Source organism: Ips typographus, linkage group LG1 (assembly GCF_016097725.1).
Source record: "Ips typographus isolate SLU linkage group LG1, UJ_Ityp_2.0, whole genome shotgun sequence".
In the NCBI taxonomy this organism is placed as follows: domain Eukaryota; kingdom Metazoa; phylum Arthropoda; class Insecta; order Coleoptera; family Curculionidae; genus Ips; species Ips typographus.
The window spans coordinates 17,022,021-17,046,208 of NC_138422.1; the positions used below are offsets into that span (position 1 = coordinate 17,022,021).

The 24,188-nt window shown below is 34.0% G+C and overlaps 1 protein-coding gene across 1 annotated transcript in view; it reads right to left on the bottom strand.

Moving 5' to 3' along the window:
• Positions 1-22,569, bottom strand: part of step (cytohesin steppke) — a 47,585-nt gene extending 25,016 nt beyond the window's left edge. The window contains exons 1-3 of the mRNA XM_081994735.1: positions 22,304-22,569; positions 8,079-8,152; positions 5,293-5,460 (exon numbers count right to left, since the gene is read on the bottom strand). Coding sequence (XP_081850861.1) covers positions 5,293-5,460; positions 8,079-8,152; positions 22,304-22,346 — 285 coding nt within the window. The 5' untranslated portion in view covers positions 22,347-22,569. The remainder of the gene's footprint in view (positions 1-5,292; positions 5,461-8,078; positions 8,153-22,303) is intronic.
• Between the last annotated feature and the right edge of the window lie 1,619 nt (positions 22,570-24,188).

The window sequence follows — 24,188 nt, forward strand, 5'->3', positions numbered from 1 at the left end:
GCCCATTAAGCAAAGACCCAGACGGCTCCCATTGGCTAAGCAGGCAGAAGTGGAAAATCTTATACAGGACATGGCGGATCGCAGCGTCATTGAGCCATCCACCAGCCCTTGGAGTTCTCCTGTGGTACTTGTTACTAAGAAAGATGGGTCGACAAGATTCTGCGTGGACTATAGAAGACTAAATGAAGTTACTAAGAAAGACAGTTATCCCTTGCCCAGAATAGATGACACCATAGACACTCTGGCTAACGCAAAGTGGTTTTCCACCTTGGATCTACAAAGTGGATACTGGCAAGTGGAGATGGATCAACGGGACAAAGAGAAAACTGCCTTCTCAACTGGAAATGGCTTGTGGCATTTTAACGTCATGCCTTTTGGACTTTGCAATGCTCCGGCAACCTTCGAAAGATTAATGGAAACTGTTCTACGAGGATTGACTTGGAAAACCTGTCTTGTTTATTTAGACGACATCATTATTATGGGCAAAACATTTGAAGAACACCTGCAAAACGTTGAGGCAATCTTCAAGAAGTTCAGAGGGGCAAACCTGAAATTAAATCCCAAGAAGTGCAGCTTTTTCCAAGAAGAAGTCGAATACTTGGGACACGTTATATCGTCAAAAGGAGTAAAAACCGACCCGAAGAAAACTGAAGCTGTAAAAAATTGGCCTGTTCCGAAAGACAAGCACGAATTAAGAAGTTTTCTGGGATTGTGTTCCTATTACAGAAAGTTTGTTCGTGGATTTGCTGATATAGCCAGACCCCTACACAAATTGACGGAGAATAACCAGCCCTTCGAATGGACTACAACATGTCAGAAAGCCATGGAAGAACTGAAAGTAACCCTTTGTTCTCCACCAGTTTTGGCTTTTCCACGACCTGGGGAAGAGTGTATTGTGGACGCAGATGCTAGTAATATTGGTTTAGGCGGAGTTTTATCTCAAATCCAAGATGGTGAAGAACGAGTGATCGCCTATTTCAGCAAATCACTATCAAAGCCAGAGAGAAATTATTGCGTAACCAGAAAGGAGCTGTTAGCCGTAGTGAAAACAGTCGAGCAGTTTCACAAATACCTGTACGGACAACGATTCAGACTAAGGACGGACCATGCCTCTCTGAAATGGCTATTTCAATTCAAAAATCCAGAAGGACAAATAGCTCGATGGTTGCAAAGACTTCAAGAATATGACTTCCAGATTGAACACAGAAAGGGACGTTTGCACGGAAACGCGGACGCAGTGTCACGAAGACCTTGTGTGGAAGGTTGCAATCACTGTAAACGCCTGGAGATAGCTGAATTTGGAAAGTCTTGTCGAAGGATCGCTCTGAAAAATGACATCGCATGGGATCGGGAAAACTTGGCTGCCGATCAACGAGAAGACCCCGATTTAGGACAGATAATTAACTGGAAAGAGCGTGGAGAAAGACCAAATTGGGAGGTTTCCGCTAAGTCTCCAACATTAAAGGGATATTGGGCATTATGGGAGTCCCTTATTATTGATGGAGATTTACTAAAAAGAAAATGGGAAAGTCCGGATGGGAAAGAAGAACGACTACAGGTAGTTCTGCCAAGAAACCGAGTTAGTGAAACGTACTGAAAGAAGCCCATAGTGGAATTGGTGGAGGGCACTTTGGCATCAACAAAACGTTAAATAAAGTTAGGGAAAGGTTCTACTGGCTACAAAGCCGCTCAGATGTAGAAGATTGGTGTCGGCGTTGCGCAGACTGTTTCAGTAGCAAGGGTCCCAAAACTCGGAGCCGAGGATGTATGAAGCAGTATAATGTCGGAGCTCCGTTTGAGAGGATTGCCGTTGATGTAGCTGGACCTTTTCCCAAAACTAATTCCGGAAATCGCTATGTCCTGGTCGCAATGGACTACTTCAGTAAATGGCCAGAAGTGTACGCAATACCAAACCAGGAAGCCGCTACTGTAGCAGAAGTTCTGGTTGACAACTTCTTCTGCAGATTTGGAGTACCGAGGGAGCTGCATTCGGATCAAGGGCGTAATTTCGAATCGGCAGTATTCACGGAAGTGTGTGACCGATTGGGAATTAGGAAAACCAGAACTACTCCATTACACCCACAGTCAGACGGAATGGTGGAACGTTTCAACCGGACACTAGACAACTACCTAAGGACAGTCGTCGATAACAATCAGACAGATTGGGATCAGCACATTCCGTTGTTCCTGATGGCTTATCGATCGGCAGTACATGATTCCACTGGCAAAACATCAGCAAGTGTTGTCTTTGGAAGGGAGCTTCGTTTGCCAATGGATCTTCTTTTTGGACGACCGGAAGAACCCCCAGCCTCTTGTGATAGCTATTCGGAAAAATTGGCGCAACGCTTGCACGTGATCCATGAGGAAGTCCGGCAGAAGTTGAAATTTGCAAGCGACCGACTAAAGACAAGATATGACAAAAGGGCCAACAGCAGCGGATTCCAAGCCGGTGATCAGGTCTGGTTATACAATCCTGCTCGAAGGAAAGGAAAGTCACCGAAGCTACAGAGGTCATGGGAGGGACCCTACGACGTTATAAAGCGTCTGAACGACGTCGTCTACAGAATACAGCGAGGACATCGGGCGAAAATGAAAATAGTTCACCTGGATCGACTTGCACCTTACCGACGACCCAAAGCTGGTGAAGTTGATGATCGGGACGATCAACTCTAGGAGGGGGGCAGTGTTGCGAAGCGAACTTTTGATTATTAGTTAGGATTTCTTTAGTTATTTGTTGTTATCCCTGTATGTTACGTTGCTTTGTTTACGTTCTACATTCTTTTGTCTGTGTTCTAGAAAATCCTGGCTCCGTTGCTTATATAGAGAGAGATTTATGTTATAGCTTAATGAGTGTGAGAGAGAAAGTCAATTTCATAAATATTTGGGAACTTTCTAGAATCCATGGAAGCCTATATAAGCAGCTGAACCAGGCCTGGTTAGTGAGTTGTTGAGTTGATGGTTGTAGTGAAGTCGAAGTTGTCAGATTAAGAGGTTAAGTGTCAGTGTCAGTTTATTGTTTGTAAACAATATACAGTGTTGTACAAGAAGTGTGTCATTAAGGAGTACGACGGTACAATAGTCTTTTTTTTACTATGCTATATTTGTTGTATTTTTGTCCTCAAAGTCAAATTTATAAAAAATGTTGTATGCACCCCATGCAAAAAGTCCATTTCTCCACTTGCAAAAAAGATGTACTTTTTGCACTTGTTGCATAAATAAGTATTGACGCATCAGAAACTCCAAAAATAACGCCCTGTAGAGTTTCTCAAAAAGTTGTCCTATCCAATGACGTCGAGCATGATAAGAAACGTAGGGTGTTACAAATTCGATGCATTAGCATTGCAATCTCAAAAACTATTGTCGACAGAGCTTTAGTTATGCATTTTATTGCTAACTAATTGGCAAAAAATCTCTATTAGGTACATTAGGAGATGTCCGATAAAAACTAAATGTCAAATTTCTTTTTTATTTTTGTATCACTTTATTATTGATTATTTTGGAAAATTTGGCACCTTCTGTAAGCACTTTTTTACGCTATTCAAGAAAATAATTTTTATTTTCAACTCCGACGTTTGGTTTTTTAGATACCATCATCAACTTTAATTTTTTAACTTTGGACCTGGACTTTTTATTTCCTTTTTTAGTAGCTACCAACCTCCCGAAACTAATGATGTGCCATACTTGTCAAAAAATTATACCTAGTGTATTTAGGTACTTGTTTTTATCTTAAATAAGCATTTGGAATTCATATGCAGTTATAATAATTAGATAATTTAAATTGATATGATTTAGCAATTAGGTTCATTGCTCTTTGTAACATTAAAAATAAGTAGGTTCTGATAAAGCTTTAATAAATAGAGCGCGAAATGTTGGCCAAATTTTAGACTTTTCTTAATTGTCCTCGACCGACTATTTCATTATATCTCCATACACTAAAAATAAAGTTTAAGTTGTTTGATCAAAATTCAAACATTGAGAAATTGAAAAATAAATATAATCAACCAAACACTTTTTCATTTTTTTAATTGGTTGAAAAGTCCTACCATAGGAAACTTATCTTTTTTTTGTTTTTTTTTTTAGATAGCAATGCTAATACATCGTATTTGTAACACTCTGTATAGTTCAAATTTGAGCTAATCATTTCAAAAATTGTAAGAACTATAAAGAAAAAAAAAAACAAGCTTTTAACAAAGCATTTTTTTTGGAATATGGTTTATAGAGGTGTGGTCAAACTAAAACGCCATAGGAAGACCATGCAACTGACAGAGAAACATAGATAATGGGCCTATCCCACATATCATAAATTTTTGTTTTAATGACTGGAATCGAAAGAATAGGATCAAAAAACTAATTTTTCATATTCTTGAAGAAAAAATTATGGTCGTAAATGTTCCTACATTAGTTTGAATTTGTCCATTAAATTTAAAAGATTGTTTTGGCGCGCATGTGACCTACGTAATTCTGGGCGATTTTATTGGCTGTTGCACGCCATCTGTTTCACTTCTTGTCGCTGATTGGTTGATAGTGTAGTACGTCACCGGCGGCGGGAGTTTTAAACATGAGATTAATGTAGTTTTTATCGTCATTTTTTTTCTATTTAGACTTAATATTTTTGAAAACAAAAAAATACGGGTATAATATTTTCAATCCGTCTTTGTAGTTATGAAATAAAAAAAATTGTGGGACAGGCCCATTGTATGCGCGAGACAAAAACAAAAAACCTAATAAAATACCTAGTAGACAAAAACTTTGGGGCAACGTTCAATGTTGCCAGAAGCTTATCTGAATTGATCCCCTGGATTAGTTACATAATTTTGTTATTGGCCTATTGGCACTATGTTTTTAAACAAATGTACACAGAAACTGAACTAAACACAGGGAACTTATCACAAATAGATGAGAAAAAATGGGAATGGTTAGGAATGTTCTAGTCACAAAATTAATTTTGCAAGTAATCTTCCTTTTAACTAGTCGACGAATTCAGAGACGTTCGACAACATTGCAGCAAAATTTTTGCCTACTTGGACTTGTTTTAGGATTTTCTGTCATTGTCTAGCGCCTGCAACTATCAATGTTTCTCTGTCAGTTACATGGGTTTCCTGTGGCTAGTTTTAGTGTTACCAGACCTGTATAGCAAACTATAGATATTTTTAGACGTAGAATATGCGGTTTAAGTTTGCGTATGAAATATTAAAAACACCTGAACACCCTGTATAATAAGGTATAAAAATAGTACTATTTGCAACTGCATTTATTTAATACGTAAAACTAGAAAATATTTATGAAACTTACCTGCAGCAAACCTTTTTCTATAAGATATTCAATGCCTTTTTTCGGGTCCATATTAAATTTCTTTCTTCCTATTGACATCATTTTTGATCTATTACTATTCTTCCCATCGTCACCTGAATCCAGAGTTTCCATTTCAGACACCACTTCACAAAGATCATCTTTGAGTTGCTGCAATAACATTAATTTTCATTATTAAATGCAGTTAGTACATAACGAGGTACATAAGGATTCATACAATTAAACACGCAAAATGACTTTCCCATGCATAAGTACTTAGTAAGAGATGCAAAATTCAAGTGCAAAATCTCAACTAGAATATCTGCAGAGTAAAAAAATTTGTTTAAACAGGAATCTATATTACAGTGTGTCCAGGATAAGGAAGGCCACTTTGGGGATCTTGGAAATCTGTATCTCTAACCGTTTTCAAAATCCCCATATGGCCCTCTTTATCCTGGACACTAAAAATAAGTAGGTAAGCTTACTATAATAATATTTTTAATTATATAAGGTGACCTAAAATAGTGTGCCATCAGGTAATAAGAAATTTTTAAATGGGGTGCTCTGCATTTTTTATTAGCATTTTACAAATCTGATTTTTTATCCTGAAAATTTGAAATTAACTGTTTTAGTAGTTTAAGATTAATTATTTAGTGAACTCTGCACATTTTGAAGACTAATACATACAGGGTGTCCCACAAGGAACTACCGCGTCGATATTTTGAAAACTACAAAAGATAACTTTTTGAAAATTTCAGTGTTTAGTATTTGCGTTGGGGCCTTCACATCCAAAATGTTTTTCTTTTGAGATACCACCACCGAAGCTGGTACGAACGTCAATATTTTAAATGGACTACCCTATACAGGGTAATTCCCTAAATGTAATGACACAAAGGTGTAGAGACATGAATGTGAATGTATTTGCATGTTTCATAGACTATCGAAAGGCATTCGACTGTGTTAATCATCAGAAGACGATCGAAATTCTAAGAACAACCGGAGTTGACGAACAAGACCTACGTTTCATATCAGAACTTTATTGGCATCAAACGGCGGTGGTAGACATAGAACAATCAACATCGTAAGATATGCAGATAAGGGGGTGTTCGACAGGGTTGCGTCTTGTCTCCACTCATATTTAATCTGTACTCAGAAACGATATTTAGAGACACACTGGATGGAGTCCAAGGCGGAGTCAAAATCAATGGAACGCCAATAAACAATATCAGATACGCCGATGATACGGTTATAATAGCCAACGATGTACAATAACTGCAAAGCATCATAGATTCCGTAGTTTACTATAGCGAAATGTTTGGATTGCTTCTCAATGTCTCCAAGACCAAACTATTGGTCTTTTCTAAGACTCCAATAAATGCACACCTGCATGTCAAGGGACAAACAATCGAACAAGTGACGTCAATAAAATATTTGGGAGCTAACATCAATAGTCAGTGCGACCCGAAAAGGGAAATACTTTCAAGGATTGAGCAACTATGAAATCATTTTTTGCAAGACTAGACCTTAGTTTGGAACTCAGAGCTCGAATGATCAGATGCTACGTCTTCTCTGTTCTACTCTATGGATGCGAAAGCTGGACACTAAATCCACAGACCGAAAAGAGAATAGAAGCTTTCGAAATGTACGTGTTTAGACGGATGCTGCGAATTTCGTGGATACAAAGGATCACCAACGATGAAGTACTCCAGCCCATCCACAAACAAAAAGAACTACTGAGCACCATCAAGGAAAGAAAAATGCAATACCTGGGTCATGTGATGAGAAGTGAAATACGAAATAGGTACTACGCCTCATAATGGAAGGCAAAGTACAGGGGAAAAGATCAATAAGAAGACGCCAGAACTCATGGCTAAAAGATTTAAGGAGATGGTTTGACCGCTCATCTGCAGAAATTCTTCGTGCTGCAGTTTCCAGAGCTACAATTGCCATTTGGATCGCCAACCTTCGGCAGGAGAGGGCGTAATAAGAAGAAGAAAACGGTTTGCATTGTTCCTATCTTTTTGAGAATCACCCGCCAACATTTTTAGTTTTGACAGGTGTCAAAAATGTATAAGAGTAAAAAAATTACACCTAAACAGTGAAAATAAGAACATGCAAGTCATTGTACTCTATTTCATTCTGTTTAGGAGCTATGACACTCCAAAACCTGAAAATGTCATTTTTCAAACGTTAATATCTGCAAAACAGTTGAATATAAATATACAGAGTAATTGATGATCGATGTTAGGTTAGACGTTTAGGGAAAACGAGAAACGAAATTTTTTGAAAATTTGGTTACTTAAGTTATGACTTCTAATCTATTGATATAAAATATTTTTAAGTTGTGACACTTCTGGTTATATCGGAAGTCGACCTTAACTTTCTAATTTTAAATAGAACACTTAGCATCTAGCTTAGTATGTTATTACATGTTTGGATTCTATGGAGAATTTTGAACAACTTTTATGTACAATACTTATTCATTTTCAAAATATTAGAAGTTATTAGTAAAAAATGACAATTGCATTGCTCAACATAATTTTGTATACTGTCTAAATGGCTTTTTGTTAAAACTTTGAAGTATTGTTAATAAAGGTTTATTTATTTAACTGATGCCGCGGAATAACTATATAAAACATTATTAATTTGTTAATATGTATAAAAAGTTCAAATATTCAATATTCTTAAACAAAACACATCTTTTCACAACGGATTTGAGTTGAGCTTTGAAATTAACTATATATTTCGGTTTAATTGCAACACAAAATGCATAATAATAAAGATTTTACCTGTATTTGTAACAGAAGTTCAGTTTTTTTTCGTCGGATTTCTATAAGATTTTTTTGCTGTTCTGCAGATAGATCTGTAAAAAAGGAAAAAATAAATATTAATATGATTATTATGAACAAGGTGTCCCTGAAAGGTGCGGAAAAAATGTCAAATGGATGACGCCGTCTACATTTTACAAGGGAAATAAAAACAGATTTGAATTTTTCACACCACAAAACCCCTCTTAGCCAAATGTTGTGATAATACACCAATTATTAAAAAAAATATATTTCGGAAAAACATATTGAACGTATAACACCCTGTATCTTCAAAATCATCGACTTTTGGATTGAGGCAAGTTGGGCTATATTGTCATATTTAAGCCTCTTTCAAGAACAGTATGTGGAATAGGCAAACGTTTATTATGCTGGGGTCGGTAGTACAAATTTATGGACGATGTAGGAAATACAAAAATAGTTAAATTGTAAATCGCGATGTAAACATGCTGAAAACATGTGTTTAGGTTTCAGTTAAATGTAACAAGGGGTTAAAATGTCACAAGACAATGCTGCAAAAGCCTCCAGAAACAGTTCTTTTATAAATATTTCATTTCTTTCAAATCAAACTTTGGACCATCACCACCACTTTTTATGAAGAGAGAGAAAAGAAGTCATTTGACTCTTTTTTTTTTTGGAGCAAAATTATTCCTCAAGAACAGGAAATTATGCTGAAGGTATTTTTGCCATGAAAAATATTAATCCGCAAAAAATGTCACCACTGTGAAGTGAAATTACGTTTTTCTCCATTTTTCTATGGAAATTTGAACTTGTAAGTTTTTCAATTCACCATTAGATTTTCAGAGTTTTGGGACACTTCATCTACTAACTAAGCACGCCACTCGAATCACATTAAACAATACCTTAAAAATGTGTTTGGTTCACTTCGATACTTTAATAAACAAAAAAGAGTGAAGAGTTTTCAAAATGGGCAAAATTCGAAAATGCCCTCTAGCGCCGCAAACTGACAAGATATTGAAATACGTTTTTTTGTCATTAATCTTTTTTCAAAAATCAAGCAGACTTGTGTACTAGTTTTTTCCTCTCTAGCCATGAAATAGGGTTTTCGTGTCAAAGCACAGTAAATCCGGACACCCTGTATAGTTTCTGACAGTCTTGCGCAGGGCTTATTAAGACACCTGGCATATAACATTGTGGTTTGAAACTAGTAGGTATCACTTTTAGTTTTTAGTTAACCACACGCTAACAGAGAAAAATATTGAGTCTTTCTTTTCCTTTACCTTGGTGGGTTCTCTTAACTTAATCTGAGTTTTTCTTAGTGGTCTTCCTTAGGGCTCACCTTACCCTATTTTTTTTTCAAAAATGTTGGAATTAAAAATATAACTTTCTTAAATTTTTGTTTTTTGTTGAGCATTGTAAAATTTATTAATTTTGTAAAATTTTGCTAGTTTGATGGACAGACTTTATTTTCAGTACCTACTTATTATCACTATCTATCACCCATATTTCTACAATATCTCTTCGCAGCAGTAAAATCTCCTGTAGTTTAGTTCAGACTGATTTTGAAAATTGAATCTCTATCATGTCAGACAACCCACACCCTAAAAAATAAAGTTTCCAATAGATGATGTAAAAATTCCGAGAGAGCCACTATGGGGATCTTAAAAACAGTTAGAGATACAGATTTGGTTAATTGGTCGGAAAGTTGCGTAATCATGACCTTAATAAAACGACATTTAGAAAACATTGACTTTTTCAGTTTTTGAGATATTTTGATAAAACTGAATTTTTTATTGTTTTACTTTTTTGTGACGTTAGTATTGGACCTAGACCAAAACTAATGCTACTTCTTCCTAAGCAACTTTTTAAACTTTTTTAACTGGCATTATCCGTTTTCCATTTCAATGTTTTGTCTTTGCAGAACCAACATTAACTTCATTTTTTTAAGTGGAGTCCTGATAAGGGTCATGATGTTTTTGTTAGATTCTCCTTTTTAAATAGCCCTTTTTATTCCAAATTTAATAATGTATGGGTGGGATTTGTTCTTTACTATTTTGCGCGACATTTGCTGGTCGACCTGTGTCAAAATGTTGAATGCTAAATGTTAGGTATTCCATATTCAAGAGAGAAGGAAATAGGTTAAGTGACAGGCGATAAAATAATGAAAATAGGTGAAAAAACATTATTTTTTATGAAAGGCATAATGTTGATTATGATTTTAATTCTTTTCAATCATTAATAAACTGCGCGCCACGTCAACCAATGGGGTTTGGACTGTCATTGGACATGATTTATTGGCTCTTTGCTGACATGAAAAAATGTTTACCCTAATGGACTGTAACTGCTGTAACACCTATACAGGGTGGGAAAGAAGTATAATTTCCAATTAGGTGCTAATTGACCAATAATTCTTTTTTGGTATTGTTTTGATCACAAGGAAGTGTTGCTTAGGTCAATATCTCGAGACGTTTTTGTGCGTTTCCCAAGTAAAGTCCCATGTCCCAAGAAATATTGATTTTTCTGAAAAAACGACGTTACTTATTGAGGTGGCGCGCAGTTTAGTTGTGTTTAATTGACAAGTTTGAGTGCTTGAACAGTTGAAATTTGAACAATTGAATCAAACCTCAGTCACCCCAATATTAGCCCACCGCTAGTATTTGACCCTAAATATTAAACTTTACTTTTTTCCGTTTATATTTTTATTTTTGAATTTAGAGAACATTTTTTTTTTTTGTATTATTTTTAAGTTTAATTACTAATAACCATATAAAAGCCCTGAGAAATTTATTGACATTTATTAAGATCAAAAAACAGACTAACCTAACCTAACCCATAGAGTGCCAAAAATCTATGACTGCATTTAAAAAATGAAGTTCCGCAAAGACAAAAATTCCAAATTGACTAATAAATTTACGCGTCTAATTGAAATTTTCTTTGATACATTTTTCGCTTGATGAGGATACCTATCATTTTCCTGTCATGACTGTCTTTATGTCATTAATTTCATTAAAGTCGTTTTTGGTCATTATTGTCAAAATAAACTCCTGAAAAATAAAGACTAAACAAAAGGCTTTTTTGGTTATTGTTTTAGACGTTTTGGCTTAGCAATGTTAAAATAAATGAAGTAAAACTTTTCTTACAAAGCGATTGTACCCAATGAGAAACATTTTTATAACTTTTTTATAAAAAAAGCTTTTCTTTATTATCTTATGTACAAATTATGACAAATAATAGGTTTTTGAGATGAGAAACATGACGCAAATCTGAAAATATTATTCAACAATTTGTAATTTACCAGTAATTTACAATTCAAGAAAATAATAATAATAATAGTCTTTATTTAGCACGAGGATATAAGGAAAAACAAATACATGTCAAAGTTAACTTAAAACTACGGTACTAAAAATTAAAGAAAATAAAATATCAGTCAGGTATAGTAACAGATTAAAATTTTTTAAAGACAATACATAATTACGAATTAATTTTTTTAAAACATTCAAATCCTTACAGTCCTTAAGAGCACTAGACAGCATATTAAAATCGAGCAAGCCTCCATACAGTACAGAATTGTGCATGTGACTAGAATGACATTGCTCTATCAATGCAAAATTTGAGCAATGCCTTGTACTGTAGTTGTGAATATCCCTGAAAATTTTAATCCTATCACAAATGTAAGAAGGCAACAAATTGATTCTTAACTTAAAAGCAAATACATGAACGCTAAACACAATTTTGTGTTTGACTGATATGCTCCATGTTTAAAACATTGAGCATTGTTGCAGTAGGGGTATACCTATTGCACTTTAAAATTGTTCGCATTGCTCGATTTTGCACAACCTGAATTTGATCAATTTTAAAAGATGGCAAGTTGTACAACAGAGAAGAGCAAAATTCCAGATGTAGGGCAGCTATGCTATTATACAATAATAATCTGGTACCAAGTGATAATTGACCAGACAGTGACCAAAGTGATAATTGACAGTTAGCTTAAACACGAATCAAATAAAACACCCAAGTACTTGATCTGGTGAGCGTACTCAACTTTCTGGCTGTTAATGGTTATGTTCAAATGTTCAAAATTCACTCGCCGCCTCAAGTGAGCTTTTTTACCAAATACACAAAACCTTGCGTTTGAAGCATCAACATAAAGCTTATTGATACATAACCACTTGAATAACTTGCCCAGTTCACAATTTATAGTGTTCTGCATAAAGTCCAGATTCTTCCCAGTCAAATAAAGCATGGTGTCATCGGCAAATAGTTCAATTTTACATTCATTTGTTGAACTGTCACAAATCTCAGAAACACGTTTTGTAACGAATACCTGCTACAAGAAAACTTTTCTCAACCCTAATTTGTGCAACTTTTAAGCACAGTTTAACAGTCAGGGAGAAAATTGCTTGTCAAACCCACTTGAAGCGAGAAAATGACAGTTTTAAACACATTTTTGAAATCCTCATTAAATTTCCTATCCAATAACCTGGAAAACACTACAAAATTTCGTATAGTCAGTGAGAAAAGCGGTATCAAAGTTTGAACACCCAGAAACACAGTTTGAAAGGGCACCAGTCAGGGACAAAATTGCTTGTTAAACCCATTAGGAGTGAGAAAAGAACGGTTTTAAGCACATTTTTGAAATCTTCATTAAATCTCCTATCCAATAACCTAAAAAAACACTACAAAATTTAGTACAGTCAGGGAAAAAAGAGGTGTCAAAGTTTGAACTGCTAAAAACACAGTATTTGTAATTTACTGATATTTACCAGTCAAATTTTCCTGGTAAAGTAAAATATTTACTTACCTGGTAATTTACTTATCACTAGACAAAACAAACTCTTGAACTTTCAACTGACTTGACTAAATGAATGAACTGAATCGTAACTTGAGATAATTTTGTTTAAACTGATGCATTTTTAAATATAAATAATAGTATTTAAAATGACAATAATTGTTTATTTTAAGATTATATCTACTTCAGTATACAGGGTGTTACAAATTCCATGCATTAGCATTGCTAGCTCAGAAACTATACTTGATAGAGCTTTAGTTAAATGGAGGTAAAGTTGCGCTTTTTATTGCTAATTAATTTGACAAAAAATAATTAAACATTTTTCATTACATTCGGAGATATCCGACAAAACCCGAAAAAGTCAAATTTCTATTTCATTTTTTGTCCACTTTATTATTTATTATTTTGAAAAATCAATGGCACCTACTGGATGCACTTTTTTATGCTCTTCAAGAAAATAGTTTTAGTTTTCAGCTACTTTATTTTTTAGATAGGTACAGGGTGATTGGTTGAATTTTGAAATTTTAGTAACAAACCACACTTATGTTTTTTTAAATACATTGATCAACTTTTTATTCGATATTTGAATTCTACTTCACATTCTAGGCCTAATTGATGTGAAATGTCTGTATCGATATTCAACTTTTTCCGCGCAGCATCTGTTATACTTATTGTATATTAACAATATTGCCTCGACTATGGGATTAAGGGTTAATTTGGTTACTCAAATTTGGGACACCCTGTATAATAACTGTTTATCTTAGAGTAAAGTAGACTTAAATATCTACAATTAAGTTGCTACAACTAGTTTTTTACTAAAATCAAATATAAGGAAGTTTCAAAGGTCAAAATTCAATCAATCAAAGACGCTGCTGCGGAAACAAGTTGAATATCGAACAAACATTTTATATCAATTAGGCCTAGAATTTGACGTAGAGTTCAAATATTGGATAAAAAGTTAGTCACTGTATTTAAAAAAACATAAGTTTGGTTCGTTACTCAAATTTGGGACACCCTGTATAATAAATGTTTTTTGATTTGAAGTTGATGATGGTATCTAAAAAACGAAGCGTCAGAGCTGAAAAATAAAACTATTTCTTGAAGAGCCTAAAAAAGTGCCACTATGGGGATCTTGGAAATGGTTAGAGATACACATTTGGTTAAAAAGGGGAAAGTTGTGTATTCATGCCCTTAATAAAACGTTATTTAGAAAACGTCGAAATTTATATTCTGAAAAAAGTGAATTTTTTTATTTTATTTTAATGTGATGTTAATTTTGGACTTAGACCAAAACTAATAACATTTTTCCACAGCAACTTTTAAAGTGGCCATATCAGTTTTTCATTCCAAAGTTTTGTCTTTGCAGAACCATCACCAACCTCATTTTCATATTCATTCAGAACCATATTTAAAAAAATAAAATTGATGATGGTTCCGCAAAGATGAAACAACAGGATACAATACTGATAATACCACTTAATAGTTATTTATGCAACAAGTGCAAAAAGTACAAAACGTGCAAAAGTACTTTTTTGCATGCAAGTGAAAGTTTAACAACACATAAGTGCAAAAAAGGGTTTTTTGCATGGGTTGCATACCGCATTTTTTTATAAATCAACTTGTTTGATGACAAAAGCACAGCAAATATAACATAGAGCAAAAATACTTTGTTGCACTAGTGCAAAAAATACAACTTTTTGCACTCAAAATCATTAAAAAATGAAAACATATAGCAAAATATCTCAAAAACGAAAAAAAAAAGTTGTTTGTTTTGTTTTTTAAAATTCATTTTATAATAAACTGCTCGTCAAAAAGAATGGGACAGCAAAATTTTTGCTCTTTTTTGAGCGGCTGCTTCTTCAAATTGATTTACTTGATTCTAATAATTTTTTTGAGGATTAAAAGGTATTTTCTTCATCTTTCTTTTGACCTAAATGATCTTTTTGAAAGGTGCCACGGATCCGAGTATACAGGGTGTGACTGAGGTGTAGTCAAAAAATGAAAAATTCGGTCTAACGCCATTTCTCGCAAAAAAAATTTTTACGTTTTACAATAACCTTAATCGAGTCTTGCGGTCAATATCTCTAAACGTTTTCGCCAGTTTGGCAATTAAAGGCCGTTTACAAAATTTATTGCAACATTGTTAAAATGTGGTTACTTTTGATTTTCTTGTTTAAAATTAAACAATTTCTTTAGATCTTTTGTGGAAGAAGAGCGGGATTAGCAAGTTTACACTTAAAACTACCCAATTTAAGTAAAAAACATACACTGCGAGATACAGGGTGACCCAAAAAAAAATTTGAAAAGAAAATCATGTGTTATCATAAATCTTAGCATGTTCAGTCATTTTAATGGAAAATAATGATATTAGATAGAGAAGCACACTATTTGTTTAGTAATCCAATTCATATCTCTAGACGTTTTCGTCTATAAATCGTCATAAATTAGTGAAGGAAGTTACAGGCCGAAAAAAGTCTTGTAACATGAACAATATTGTGAAGGACAACCGAATCATCTCCGATCCCAAGGACCTTCTCCTCCATTGGAAGGAATACACACAGCAACTATATGCGGAGAAAAACAAAAGAAATTTCGCAGAAGACTATGAAAGTAAACCCTCCCCAAAGATACTAAAATCAGAAGTCCTCAAGGCAATTAAACAAAGCAAGCAAGGAAAGGCAGTGGGACCAGACGAAGTTTATATAGAGATAATAAAGCTGCTAAATGACGAAAATCTAGACTTCTTGACAGAAATATTTAACAACATATATGAGACGGGTGAAATACCGCAGGACTGGCTCCAGTCGATTTTTGTTACGATCCCAAAGAAGCCAAATGCAAACCATAGTGACCAGTACCGAATGATCAGCTTACTGAGCCAGGTCTTGAAGCTTTTCCTAAAGATAGTCCATACAAGAATTTATAACAGATGCGAAATGGATGTTAGTCCTACCCAGTTTGGGTTCAGACAAGGGTTTGGCACACGAGAAGCACTCTACAGCTTGACCGCATTACTTCAGAAATGCAGAGATCAGCAAAAGGACGTATTCATGTGTTTCATAGATTATCAAAAGGCGTTCGACTGCGTGAAACACGTTGAGTTAATCAAAATGCTTCAAGACAAGAGGATAGATAAGAACGATGCACGTTTCATAAAGACCCTGTACGCAAATCAAACAGCATCGGTGAAAGTGGGCAATGAAACTACACAGAAATTCCCGATAGAGAGAGGGGTGAGACAGGGTTGCGTTCTGTCCCCCCTACTTTTTAACCTATACTCTGAAGCAATCTTCGAAAGAGCCTTGACAGATGCAGAGGACGGCATTAAGATTAACGGACAGGTCGTTAACAACTTACGCTATGCTGACGACACAGTTATAATAGCGGATAGCCAGGAAGCACTACAACGTCTCATCATAAAGATATCTACCGAAGGTGAACGACTCGGCCTAAGAATTAACATAGACAAAACGAAGGTGATGATGGTTAGCAGAACATCAAATGTGAACCTGAACATCACAGTGAACGGTAAGAAAATCCAACAAGTATCAAAGTTTAGATATCTGGGAAGCTGGTTAACTGAAGACTTGGGCCCAGACGTAGAGATACGAAGCAGAATTGAACAAGCCAGGGTAACATTTATGAATATGAGAGCACTTCTCAGCAACAACAGCCTTAATTTGGCATTACGGTACCGTTTTGTAAAATGCTACATTTACTCTGTACTGGTTGTACGGAGTAGAGACATGGACAATAAAGGCCAATGTCATGAACCGACTAGAGGCGTTTGAAATGTGGGTGCTGAGAAGAATGTTGAAGATTCCGTGGACGGAACACGCAACGAACGAGGAAGTACTAAACAGAATGGGTATAGAAAGAGAACTGCTGCAGACAGTAAAAAGAAGAAAGGCCGCATACCTCGGTCATATATTCAGAAATTCCAAGTACCAGTTCCTACAGTTGATTATGGAGGGAAAAATCGAAGGAAGGAGAGGCATCGGGAGAAAGAAATTTTCGTGGCTGAAGAACATAAGAGACTGGACAAACCTCGATGCCCACGCACTTTTTAGAATCGCACAAGATCGTAGCGAGTATGCCAGAATAGTCGCCAACATTCATTAATGGATACGGCACCTTAAGAAGAAGAAGAAGACGTTTTCGCCAGTTTGGCGATTAAGGGGCGTTTACGATATTTATTGAATTTTTTTTAAATGTGGTTATTTTTAATTCCCTTGTTTTAAATTTAACAATTTATTTCTTTAGATCTTTTTCGGATGAAATATTAGAAAAATTACACTTAAAACTACCCAATTTAAGTAAAAAAAAAATAAAAAATTACTGAACATGCTAAGATTTATGATAAAACATGATTTTCTTTTCATTTTTTTTTTTGGGTCACCCTGTATTTTGCAGTGTATGTTTTTTACTTAAATTGGGTAGTTTTAAGTGTAAACTTGCTAATTCCGCTCTTCTTCCACAAAAGATCTAAAGAAATTGTTTAATTTTAAACAAGAGAATCAAAAGTAACCACATTTTAAAAATTTTGCAATAAATTTTGTAAACGGCCTTTAATCACCAAACTGGCGAAAACGTTTAGAGATATTGACCGCAAGACTCGATTAAGGTTATTGTAAAACGTAAAAAATTTTTTTGCGAGAAATGGCGTTAGACCGAATTTTTCATTTTTTGACTACACCTCAGTCACACCCTGTATACTCGGATCCGTGGCACCTTTCAAAAAGATCATTTAGGTCAAAAGAAAGAGGAAGAAAATACCTTTTAATCCTCAAAAAAATTATTAGAATCAAGTAAATCAATTTGAAGAAGCAGCCGCTCAAAAAAGAGCAAAAATTTTGCTGTCCCATTCTTTTTGACGAGCAGTTTATATTGATGATGATAAATATGTTTTATAAATTTTATATTTAAAACTAGTATACATGTCTAGAGGTCCATTTTTGAGAAAAAATTAATGGCAAAAACCGTATTTTGATATCCTGTGTCAGTTTGTGGCGATGGCATTTTTTAATTTTCGCCAATTTTGAAATTGTCTCACAACTTTTTTGTTTATTAAAATATCCCAGTGAAACAAAAACTTTCTTAAGGCACATTTTTGAAGTAATTCCAGTGGCGTGCTTACTTTTTTGCTAATGTTTTCTGTTTTCTCAATTTGCCTAACTTTCTTATTTTAAATTGTTGCTGTTGGCTATAGCTTTAAAAAAATTTCATTTTATTCCTTTTACTACAATGCAAGTATGTCTATAGTTAATTTTAAAAATAACTGAGATATTACACTTTTTTGTTTTTATTCAAGTTTGCTTTGACTCAGGTTTTGAAATCAGCTGTCAAAAGTGACGTTTATTTATTTGTTATTCCAATGACAACACTTGAACGCTTAAAATTACTGCGTTTTTAACTTTGGAGCCAAAGTTTCATTTTTTTTAAATTATTTTCCAACATTAATTTAAAAATTAGTTCTTTAGTTGTTAGTAACTTTAATGTATGTGAAAATCGAGGTAAAAATACCTAAAAAGCAATTTGTTATTGGGCTCTATATCTGTTACTCATTGCTAGTTTACTTCATATTTCAGTTATTTGTGGGAATTACTATAGACATACTTAGCTCTTAATATGTTTAAAAATAGAAATTTTTTAAAGCTATAATTGATTATGTGTCCATTTAAAATAAGAAAGTTATGTCAGTTATTGACAAAATGAAAGGTAGCAGCAAAAAACTAAGCCCGCCACTGGAAAAACATTGAAAAAAGTGCCTTAAAAATGTTATTGTTTCCCTTCGATATTCTCATAAACAGTTGTAAAGAGTTTTCAAAATGGGCGAAATTTGAAAAACATTCTCTAGCCCAGCAAACTGACAATATATCAAAATACAAGTCAAATACGGTTTCTGCCATTAATCTTTTTCAAAAATTGAGCTCTAGATCTGTATATTAGCTTTTCCTATCTAGCCGGGAAATGGGGTTTTTCTGTCAAAACACACTAAATCCAGACACCCTGTATATGAAGTTAGCTTAGCATCAATTTAAGCATGTTACTTGTTGCAGTAATTGTTATTTGACACAAGACTTTATTTTTTTGCATGCAGGTAATAAATTTTTCTGTGTGGGATTCATATTGATTAGAAAAGAAAACAGTCCCAGGCCCACTTAAAGAAAATTTTAATACAGGGTTTTTGGAGGAGATTTTAATGGGGGGTAGACCGCCGATAATTTTTTGTACACCAAAATGCCTTTTTGCATACAAAATACCTCAAAATGCCTTTAAAATACCTCACAATGCTTCATTATTGCTCAAAACCTCAGAGTAATAATGCCTTAAAACTGCCTCATATTACCTTGAAATACCTCAAAATGCCTTTAAATTATTTAAATTGCCTCAGAATGCCTTCAAATGTTTACCTACATATTTGTGGCATTCTTAAATTTAGTTATAAGGCCCCTGGTATTGGGACAATAATAAACCTTGATGAAATACACCCTTGAATTTTTTTTTTGTCACCTGTCAGTTTTACGTCAGATTAATTAAGAAGCATGCCTGCTTTTACAATTTGTACATGACATTTTCACCTTTGTCAAAAAGGTCATAAGGAGGAATGATTCAAAAAAAATTACTTCCTCAGGTTACCTGATAGCTTTTCCAAATTTTGAAGACCCAAAGGCTTAAAATTCATTTTTTTAATCACGTGACAGTTTTTAGGTTAGGTTAGGTGACAACGTAAAGGTTTTTTCCAAATTTTTTACCCTTGATTTGACCTTGTGCCGAAAGCTTAACATTGATTTTCTAAGGTCAGGTGACTGGTTTTTAAAATTCTAACCAACCAAAATATTTTTTGTAGGATTGTCTGAAATTACAGGTTATATTTTGACGTTTAAAACGAATCTTCTAACTGTCATAGTAACCAAGTTAGCACGTCTCAACTAAAAACACCTATCATTTAAAAGAAACAGTTGAAAAATTAAATATATAGTATTTTAAATTTAGACAGTGGTAAAATTGTAAAAACTACGTCACGTGACTTTGATAATTCAATTTTTGAGCTTGCAACACTATAAAGACTAGTTGACATTGTCAAAAACAGTCAAGTGACCTTCAAAACGCAGTTTACACTTTGGAAAATTGATAAATGAAATTTGGACAGTTGTAAAAACTTAAATTGCAAAGTACACGTCACGTGACGTTGATAATTCAATTTTTGAGCTTGCAACACTGTAAAGACCAGTTGACATTGTCAAAAACAGTGACGTGATCTTCAAAACGCAGTTTAAACTTTGAAAAATTGATAAATGAAATTTGGACAGTTGTAGAAACTTAAATTGCAAAATACACGTCACGTTGATAATGCAATTTTTGAGCTTGCAACACTGTAAAGACCAGTTGAGATTGTCAAAAACAGTGACGTGATCTTCAAAACGCAGTTTAAACTTTGAAAAATTGATAAATAAAATTTGGACAGTTGTAAAAACTTAAATTGCAAAGTACACGTCACGTGACGTTGATAATGCAATTCTGAGTTTGCACCACTGTTAAGGCCAGTTGATATCTGTCAAAATAATCACGTGACCGTGAAAATGTGGTTTAAATTTTAAAACCTTGGTAAACTAAATTTAGACTATTTTAGACAGTTGCCAGTTTAGACAAGCTGAAATTGTAAGAGACACATCACATGACTTTGATTATGCAATTTTAGAGCTTGCATGTGCCGTCAATTTTGTTATATTGATACACTATATTGTTTACTGCTTGGTCTACTACAATGTATTCCTAAAAATATTGCAAAATTTCCTTTATTTAGGCTTTATTTTGTTCAAAATTCCAATGAAAATATTGCAAAACATTTTGAAATATACAGTAAATGCCTCAAAATCCTACAAAGTGCCAATGAACCTTTCTAGTTCGACCAATGAGAGCCGTTATATACTGAATAAATCCCTAGTTGCTAAAATTTTACACTGAATAAACACCTCCTACCTTTTTCGAATACGTTTTTTTTGAAGAACATTTTATATTAAACGAAACGGGATTTAGACACATAAAATTTAAGCTATTTTCTTCAATATTAACAATAATAAATCACTGTAACGTAGTTTCAATTAAAAAATTACATAAATTAAAATATTATGACGTCTGATTGTCAATCTGAAATGTAAACAAAAATATACATGGCTGAACGAAAATCTGTCCTCTGCTGGGATGAGTTCAATATTATCATTATTTTCATCACGTTTAGTTTAGTCTCAGGATTTTATCGTCGAATCATTTAGTCTCAATCATTTTCCAAGCAAAATTTTGCAAAAAATCACCTATGCACAGTTTACCTGATAAAACTTGAACGTCTCGGGATATAACCGATGAGTAATTCAAATTATTTAAAAAAAGAAATATTATTTAGAAATTACAATCCAAAGAAAGAAGGGGAGGGGAGACTGGTGTAGAAAGGAAGTATGTTAGACAACAGGATTTATTGCTCTACTTTCAAGTTGATTTTAAATACAATTTAAGCTAAGTTGAGGTTTGAATGTGACAGATGAGCTGCAAAATAACACACTCTAAACTAAACTTATCTAAGCTGACCTTGAACTCAACTTAGGGAATGTTCCTGGATACCGACATTATAGACCCAGATTTACAGGGAAAAGCCAGAGATTCTGTAATTTTGTTAACAAAGACCAAAAACTATCACAAAAAGCCTGGAATTAGATAATAGGTATGCAATAATTAAAGTTGTTAACCTTGCAAATTCCAATAAAAGTATGGGCAGGCAATGAGTTGATTAGTAACAAGTATAATTGTAAAGATGATTGTTGTGGGTTTTACTAAAAAAAAACTAAAAAACCCACTACAACCACCTTTACAATTCAATTAGGTAAACCTAACCTAACCCTGAAATATTTGAGACCTCAAGTTCAAGGTTACTACTGTTCCTCCTGTGTAAGTTAATACCACAGAGGTATTAATACTTATCGTTACTCCACATTTTAAGGCAATTTCCCAGGATAAATTTCTTCATGACCCCACCTTTACTGACAACATAACTAGATAATATGATGTGTGTATAGTCTTAAATAAATGAATAATGGACTTTATGATATCAATATTACATTGGAAGCTTGATTTTAAGATTAAATAAGCCAGATAAACTTGAAAGGCACATAATTGAACTGTTCCTACTACTTACTACTTACTAATGCAAGGTTAAATAGGTATTTCAGTTCCATTTAACTGTGTTAATTAGCACTCTGACTCATTACTTTTGAGAATTTAGAAAGGATTTTTGTTTACAAGAATACATAAATAGGTGCAAATGGCTGATATTATTGTTTTAATGAGACAAAACTTAAATCCAGGACCAATAGCACATAAGCACCTCACTGGTGGAGCTAAAAAATCTTCAAAGCTGTAATTTACTGTCTGTTATTGAATTTACCTGCTACATTGAAGTTTTCCAGGCTGTTGGTGATTGATCCCATTCCTGAAGTGAATAATAGAGCATATAAATGTTGAATCACTAACACTAACACAATTGTCAATAATGACTAGCATGGTAGAAAACACAAATTAACATTTTTTGACCATAATGATGAAAGATTTAGATAAACTTACAAAGTTTTATCAATACTATCTTAAATAAATAATAAAACCACTTTTTGACTAGTGTGTTGGTTGTATTGTGGATGTCCACATTGTCGATGTCGACTGTCTTGTTCATATATGTATGTCAATTGTCAGTTGTCACTACAGATGTCACTTATCAAGAAAAAGCAGCTCGAGCTGACTATGCAACCAGTATTACTTGACATACTTTTAGGCAGATTATGATGAATACAGAGTGTTCCTAAATATCATGTACAAACGAAAGGGGGTGATTTCATGGCATATTAAATTGCTAAAATTTCATATAAACATGTGTCCGCAAACGCTTGGTTTTCAAGATACAGGGTGTCAAAGGTTTTTTTAAAAAACAATTTTTTAATAATATTTCAAAGACCATTCGGCCGATTTTATTGAAATTTCGCAGTGTTTTGAGCTTTGATAAGATGTCAAGTTTTGCGTAATTGAATGATATTTATGCCTTCCAGTGGCGTCCCGAGAAGCAGTATCACGAAAAAAAAGTGAAACAAAAAGTGCGCCACTGACTTTTTTTTTTGGATTAAGCAACTAAAAATACAACTTTTGTGTCTCTTGATATTTTTTCGTATCTTGCTTCGTTTTTGAGAAAAAAAATATAAACCATTCCCTTGCATGCCCTAAACAACATAAAAAATAAATAAAAATAAAGTAATTATCAAAAGCTGAAGCGAACTTGCTCTTTTTTTGCAAAAAAATGCAAATAAGCTATTAATATATGGCATGCAAGGGAATGGTTTTTTTTTTCTCAAAAACGAAGCAAGATACGAAAAAATTACAAGACACAAAAGTTGTATATTTAGTTGCTGATACCAAAAAAAAAATTGATTTTTTTCCACTACTAACATGATTAATTGACCGATTAGTAATTTGAGAAATTCGTTTTCTCTACCTGAATGGTCATTGTTGACCTAGGTCAAAAATAGAGTCTAATCTCTAGTTCTAGCAGTGGCGGCTCCTCAATAAGTGCACATCCCAAATTTTGAGTCCAAAAATGCATGTTTTCATTATAAATCTTATAATGATTGAAATAATTTTCTATTAATACCAAGTATTAATCTTGGAAATAAATAAGCTTTTATTAATAAATAAACGAAATCTGGATTCGGATCACCGCCGCCACCGTGTGCCGTGGTAAAATCAAGTGCACAGCTCATGGGTATAGTAAATCTGATTGGTCGAACTTCCGCCGTCCGCCCCCTCTGTACCCCGCGACTGTCAAGAGTCAGTCGATGTTTTAAGCTGGCCGGTGTGCACAATTAGATCGTGCACTCGGGGTTTTTCTTATCAGTCACGTGTTATTTTTCTTCGCGACTTTTTAAAATGCCTCCAGTATTTCCTAACGTTAGTGTGCAATATTTGAAAACAATTACATATTTTAAAATTGTAGGAATTTTGGGCGTGGTCTCAAAAAATTTTGGCGCTAATTGACCCTCATTTTGTGCACTACCTTTCAAATTTACTACGAGCCGCCACTGAGTTCTAGTCTGGCACAAACAACAAAAAGGAAATATTATTGGCCTAGGTACATAATAATGTCATTGTCTATTAATACATATGAAATATACTTGACTTGACAGAGACATATAAATTAGGTTGACTTTTCATGTTGTTATCTTAAGTTTTTTAATTTTCAATAAAAGGGCCATCAAAAATATGGTAATAGTGGAAAAAACGCTATATTA